This window comes from Solanum pennellii, chromosome 11, assembly GCF_001406875.1.
Source record: "Solanum pennellii chromosome 11, SPENNV200".
Classification (NCBI taxonomy): Eukaryota; Viridiplantae; Streptophyta; class Magnoliopsida; order Solanales; family Solanaceae; genus Solanum; species Solanum pennellii.
The window spans coordinates 62,127,789-62,134,309 of NC_028647.1; the positions used below are offsets into that span (position 1 = coordinate 62,127,789).

Genomic DNA, 6,521 nt, shown 5'->3' on the forward strand with positions numbered 1-6,521 from the left:
GGGGGGGGGGGGGGGATTTTGATTTTGAGCATACAGTTGTAATAATAGAGCGCTTGATTAAAATTTGATTTTCATAGCAGATTCAGCTAGAATTCTTTGATCCATCAAGCTCATCAACAGCTCGACCGATCTCATGTTCAGACCAAAGATGTGCTCTTGGAGAACAATCTTCTGACTCTGGGTGTTCTACCCGAAATCAGTGCGGTTATACGTTCCAATATGGTGATGGCAGTGGGACATCAGGTTATTATGTAGCAGATTTAATGCATTTTGATACAATCGTGGGGAATTCTTTGACGACAAACTCGTCTGCTCCTGTTGTTTTCGGGTGAGCTATAATTCATCTTAATTGTTTGAGATATCATATGTTACTTCCGTTACGTGTAAGTATTTAACCTTATTGTCTTTTGGATTTTATGACACAGATGTAGCACATCACAGACAGGTGACTTAACTAAACCCGACAGAGCAATTGATGGGATCTTTGGATTCGGGCAGCAGGGCTTGTCGGTTATTGCACAACTTTCCTCCCAAGGAGTGACCCCGAATGTGTTTTCCCATTGCTTGAAAGGAAGTAATGGCGGGGGTGGTATCTTGGTGCTAGGTCAGATTGTGGAGCCAAATTTAGTTTACACTCCACTTGTCCCATCACAGTATGTTATCTTTTTCATGGCGAGCTTGCGTAACTTCATTTCTTTTCTTGGTGTTCGTGACTGCTTCCAGTTTTTCTTTCCGAAAATTTCTTGCAAAGCTATCTGAACTGCGCCAAATATTGGCATAGTAAAGGTATTATTGGTAGTCCTTTAATTAAATCTCATCTAAGATGATAAAAAGAGAAGCAGCAGAAGTTAGACATTTGGCTAATAAGTTCTCTTACCCGTATATCTTTATGTGAAGTTTCTTTTCTTTGATTTATATGTGCAGTTATTGAATTTGAGATCTGATAGTTATTTTTAAGAAAAAATTTACTTCGGCCCAATTTGTTTGGCGGAACTACAAAAAGGTCCCTTAGTATAAAAGTACTTTTTTGTGTCTAGTGGAGTATACGATAAGCCATGTCGGTTCTTGTTAGAGCATATCATTAAAGGCAAAATGGGGATGTAAAAATTTAAATAATTGATGCTGGGTAGTAGAAGATTTGCTTAACAATTTAGGTGGGGATATATTTGGTATTTTTACGTTGTTAGTAATTTGAGCTTTGTTTTCCCTGTAATCATGCATATATCTTTTGCCAGGGAGCTGAATTATGCACTCCTAGCTCCTGATTAATTTATAATCGTCGTTACTATATGGACTTCTGAAACTGATCGAGCTTCCAATGAAATGTGATCAGACGGTATATTTAATGTATAACCTATGCTAATAGAGCTTTGATTTTCCCATTCTTTGGCCCAAAGTAAATATGCACAACCTGAGTTGTGTACTTATTCCTTGTGGTTGGTTATAAACATGAATTGGACCGACCATTTGTCAGCTGCCTCTGTTTTTTCACAAATATCCCGACTTACGTGTCCACTTTTTTTCTCTTTCACCAGGCCACATTACAACTTGAATCTTGAGACTATTGCTCTCAATGGGCAGACATTGGCCATTAGTCCACAAGTATTTGAAACATCAAGCAACAGGGGAACCATAGTTGATTCCGGAACAACTCTGGCTTATCTTGCTGAAGAAGCTTATGAAGTTTTTGTTAATGCTGTAAGTTATATTACTCGACGGATCTTATGATTTGTTTGCACTTGAGATTTAGATCATTCACGGTGTTCATCTACTAATATCGGGAAAAACTTCACTTGAATCCATTTCAGCAGTATCAACTATATCATCGTGAATGCTCCTTATAACTCGTAATCTTTTGTTCGTGCAGGTCAGTCAGGCTGTTTCACAGAATGTGCGCCCTCTTGTTGCCAGGGGAAACCAGTGTTATCTAACCACCTCCAGGTTTACTATAAAAATTGAACTTTGGAGCTTCCAGTCTCATTTTCTCCTGATGGTATAGTTTGGTTTGTACTGAAATTTTGACTAGTACTTTTTTCTTTTGTGCAGCGTTGGTGATATATTTCCCATGGTGAGTTTGAACTTTGCCGGTGGTGCAACAATGGTATTAAGGGGTGACGACTACCTTATACAGCAAAACTCCATTGTAAGTCAAATTTTCTTCAAAGTCGTTAATAAGAGTATATTTTAAGCATGTTGACCTGCTCAAAGCTTTACTTCCAATTGTTGTTTAGCTATTCATTATGAAGCATGAGATATTCGTCATATGTCGCTACCTATTACTTTGTCACGTATTCTGTTCCAATATGTTCACCAATCAGATGTAATTCTTTTAGTGCCCCGAATCTAGTTGTGAAAAGTAATCTACAACATCAAAATAGTTTTCACTCGGTACAGTTTATGCTTTTGTAGGGTGGTGCTGCTGTCTGGTGCATGGGCTTTCAGAAAATTCCGGGTCAAGGATTGACAATTTTAGGAGGTAATCCCCTGCATCTGATCTCATTTATTCGTGTTTCTCATGATACCATCTCTTTCTAATTCAGATTCGTCTACGTCCTGTAATTTTAAAGGATTATCACAGAAAAAACTTAAGCACCAGAAGAATCTATGCATTAATGTTAACGAGTTCACCTGGTAGATTTTTTACCTGATTCATGCCCATTATTGGTTTCACCTCCAGGATCTCTTTTTTACCTGGTTTTGCCAGTACTTTATTTGATCATTTCATGACTCATAATTCCTATTCGATATTTCACATTTTACAAACAAAGCATAATCTTCTCTCTTTTTTTTGTTGATTCATATGTTTATATTTCTGTGCAGACCTTGTTCTAAAAGACAAGATTATTGTTTACGATCTGGCTGGACAACGGATTGGATGGGCAAACTACGATTGTAAGTAATTTAACTCCATTCAATCTTTGACCAAACTTTATAGATCTCATCAATACTACATACAGTATAACTTTAGTCAGTTGTCGAGTAAAGCTAAGACACGTTCCATTGTGCAATGTATTTAAATATCAGGTTCGCAAGCTGTTAATGTTTCTGCTACCACGAGCAGAGGGAAAACTGAGTATGTCAATGCAGGACAGATTGGTAACAGTTCACCACGTAACGACCCTTACACGCTGCTACTAAGCGTCATTCTAACTTTCGTGTTGCAAGCATTAGTCTTCGGCACTTACTCATTCTTGTAACAGTTTGGTATTGTGGAAGTCAACTGTTAAATTCTTTCTCATTTTTGTATAGCCCGCTGTCCTATAGTTATTTATTTTACCGCGGTCGATAAAGATTTAGATTTCTTTTATAGTAGTAGCCCTAGTTCTGTTGTTTGTTCAGACAATCCTAGTTCCACAAATAGTATACTCATGTAGTGGTTAAATTTCTTGTAAAGTAGATTTCAACACATGTATTACAATACCATTTGATTTTGAATGAAAATTTTGTTAACAATTTCTTCAGCCAACAGTGTTTTGGCTAATGTCAAAGTAATTGCCTTTTATCACCAAGGGATATATTTTGAAGTTCTTTGAAATTGACCTGGACACACACTTTAAATTTAAATATGGGAAAAGGGTCTGTCTGATATACCCCTTAACTTTATTATTTGAAGTTGATATACCCCTCGTTATAAAAGTGGCTCATATATGCCCTTACCGTTATACAAACGGCTCACATATACCCCTGCTGTTACAAAATGGCTCACATATACCCTTCATTTAACGGAAGTTAAAAAATTAGTTTTAAATTTATATTTGTTACTTCTAATTTTTTTAAAAAAATTATTTAGGGGTATATATGATTCTTCTAACAAAGTTTAAGGTATATTTTATTTTTTTCATATATAAATTATTTTTTGACTTCTTTTATTATAATTATTTTAGTTTCTTATTCTTATTTTATATTTTTCTTTCATTCTTTAGTTTAAAGAAAAAAATTTAAATTATTTTTTTATGTGTATTGTAATTTAATTTCGTATTCGAAGAAAAAATTTGGTCATCTACAATAAGTTTTACAAGAATATTAGTGAAACATAAATAAATTTGGTTATCAAAATAATAATTATAAATTAGTCATTGAAACCAAAAAAAGTAAAAAAAATATGTTTGATGAGGATTAAATTTACTCATATGGGATTATATTTTTTAGAAAAAAATAATAAAAGTTTAGATTAAAATAATTTTTTTTTCATTTCCGTTAGAGGAAAAGGGTATATGTGAGTCATTTGTTTATATATGAGCCACTTTCATAACAAGGGATATATCAGCTCTAAATGACAAAGTTGAGGGATATATCAGACCCTTTTCCCTTTAAATATAGAAGAAAATAAACGCTCTGGAGTCTGGGTAGTGATGCATGAGCTGATTATATAACATCGTTTTTCAACTCAAAAATCAAATGACAAAATGCTTTACAATAAATTGATGATAGATATATTCACGGTATACAATCAATAGATTAAATTGTCAAGTTCTTCCTTGTCTTTTCTAAGTCATACAACCACTTTTTTCTCTTCTAATTTTCAAAATAAAAGAAATCCATAGTTACCGATAGCTAAACGAGCCTTTGACAATATCATTAGTTTACTCTGCAGCAAAATAATGTGGCCGTTCATCTGTCAGTTCAGCTGATCCTCAGTTACACCGTGCATACACATAGTAATCAACTTGTCGCCATAGATACTATTTTGCTCACGAGCTATACTTATAAAGATCTAATCCGTGAACCTGATCTTCTTTGGTGCAGCCTGAATTGCACCCACCTGCAAATCACATTGTAAATGTTAAAAATCACTTTTATGCTTCTCTTTAAGAGTAATTCCAGAAGTGTTGCAACTGTCTTGCTCTTTTTCATCTGCTAGACGAATAACAGAGGCCTCGTTTCTACATTTTTGACCGGAAGAGTTCTCATGCAATGTTTTGTTGTAAAACATAGAGAGTTGTCATGTACTAAGTAACATGTCTGGAAACCTATTCTTTTAACTAATGGCCGTATCCAACTTGTCCGCAAGCCGATTATTCATCAGGTACTGCTATCTCTCACATGTCTAAAATGCTCTTTTTGGTTCTGACAAATGTGGCTAATCTAGGAACAGATTTGTCAACCACAATGCCTTCTTTGAACTGTTGTATGTTTCTCATGGAACTTGTTTTTTCCCTCGAGTTTATACAAGAAAATCCCTCAATTTGATGGATTCTGTCATCTAAATCTAATCCTAAATTCGGATGTTCTGTAATTTTCTGATAGGCTAGGAAATTATCTGCATATGCATGTAACATCCTTGTGTTGATCTTCCTTCTAATTGACATGTTAGGTACTTATTTCCTTCCTTAATACCATGCTCAAAAACAGTAGTCATTTCTTATGTTATGGAAATCCTATCCAAGTAATTGTCAAATTAGCAAACAGGTAGTTCCTAGACCAGTTTAGTAAACATGCATAAATAAGTAGAATTTGCAGCACAAGATAGTAATGTGAAATGTAATAAAGAACATTTGCTATTACCATTTCTGGGCACTCGTAATCAATCCCAGCTGCCTCGATCCTCTTTCGCCTCTTTTTGTCACGTTTTAGAATTTCTCCAACCAACTTATTATGCTCTTCCAATGTTCTTTCCTGGATAATTATCATCACTCCATAAGTTTCACATTTAAATCAGTTCAAAAAACATGTATCTCAAACTTTGCACCATTATGGAAAAGCGATTGAGAGTTCATATATAACTAAAAGCAATGTCTCAATTTTTTGCATATCATGTAAATATCTGAATCACACGCATACAAGATCAAACACTACCTTGTCCTGACGCTTCCTTTCAATATTAACCCAGTCCAACGGTTTGTACCAGCGGTTCACACCTTTCCACCTAGAACCAAATATACAAATTAGAGCCATACCTAAAAAGAGGAGGAAAAAAAGACGATAACTTAAAGACACCACTTACATATGCATCAGACTATTCGATGCCAAACTCACTCACAATCATAATGCGCAAAAACTTTGCAAAAAAATGACATCAATTATACATAGTATAAAACATTATATGTAACATATGGTAAATTCCATAGAGCAGAACTGGCATTGTGGAACCACACGTCATTGGGATTATTCATAAAGGAGAACTCTCTAGACCCTAGTTTAGAAATACATCCCTGTTTACACTTGACCCAGCCACAATATTGCTGATTGTCATCAGGTTGCTTCTGAAGGTGGAATATTTCAGGTTAGTCTTTTCCATTGATAATTTTCAAGCATTTCAACCCCGTAGTACTCGTATCCATCTCTTGGTAAAAGTTATATATCACTTGGAATCTTAGACCAAGAGCATTTGGTTAAGAAAAGACTATTTTCCATCAATTCAACCCACCACTTCAGCAAGCTGATATAGTCTTTTGCAAGGCATTACCGTCTCTAAGCAAGGAGTAGGAAGGGGAGCAGATTCAGTTTAATACGAAGTGACAGTATTCCAGACTAGTAGTCCCTTACTATTGTATCAGCCCCCCCACCCCCACCCCCCACAC

General features: G+C 35.3%; 2 protein-coding genes across 3 annotated transcripts in view; one reads left to right on the forward strand and one right to left on the reverse strand.

Moving 5' to 3' along the window:
* LOC107004930 (aspartic proteinase-like protein 2) overlaps positions 1 to 3,450 on the forward strand; it is a 5,701-nt gene extending 2,251 nt beyond the window's left edge. Inside the window, exons 3-10 of one of the 2 annotated variants that reach the window (XM_015203357.1) lie at positions 81 to 328; positions 426 to 653; positions 1,536 to 1,698; positions 1,868 to 1,941; positions 2,047 to 2,143; positions 2,410 to 2,476; positions 2,821 to 2,892; positions 3,025 to 3,441. In XM_015203357.1, the coding sequence (XP_015058843.1) occupies positions 81 to 328; positions 426 to 653; positions 1,536 to 1,698; positions 1,868 to 1,941; positions 2,047 to 2,143; positions 2,410 to 2,476; positions 2,821 to 2,892; positions 3,025 to 3,197 (1,122 nt within the window). In that variant the 3' untranslated portion in view covers positions 3,198 to 3,441. Of the gene's footprint in view, positions 1 to 77; positions 329 to 425; positions 654 to 1,535; positions 1,699 to 1,867; positions 1,942 to 2,046; positions 2,144 to 2,409; positions 2,477 to 2,820; positions 2,893 to 3,024 lie in introns of both variants that reach the window. The other variant, XM_015203356.2, reaches the window with a different exon arrangement.
* Positions 3,451 to 4,387: 937 nt separating this feature from the next.
* LOC107003060 (uncharacterized RNA-binding protein C1827.05c-like) overlaps positions 4,388 to 6,521 on the reverse strand; it is a 6,976-nt gene continuing 4,842 nt past the window's right edge. Inside the window, exons 7-9 of the mRNA XM_015201304.2 lie at positions 5,797 to 5,866; positions 5,506 to 5,616; positions 4,388 to 4,762 (exon numbers count right to left, since the gene is read on the reverse strand). Of these exons, the coding sequence (XP_015056790.1) occupies positions 4,715 to 4,762; positions 5,506 to 5,616; positions 5,797 to 5,866 (229 nt within the window). The 3' untranslated portion in view covers positions 4,388 to 4,714. The remainder of the gene's footprint in view (positions 4,763 to 5,505; positions 5,617 to 5,796; positions 5,867 to 6,521) is intronic.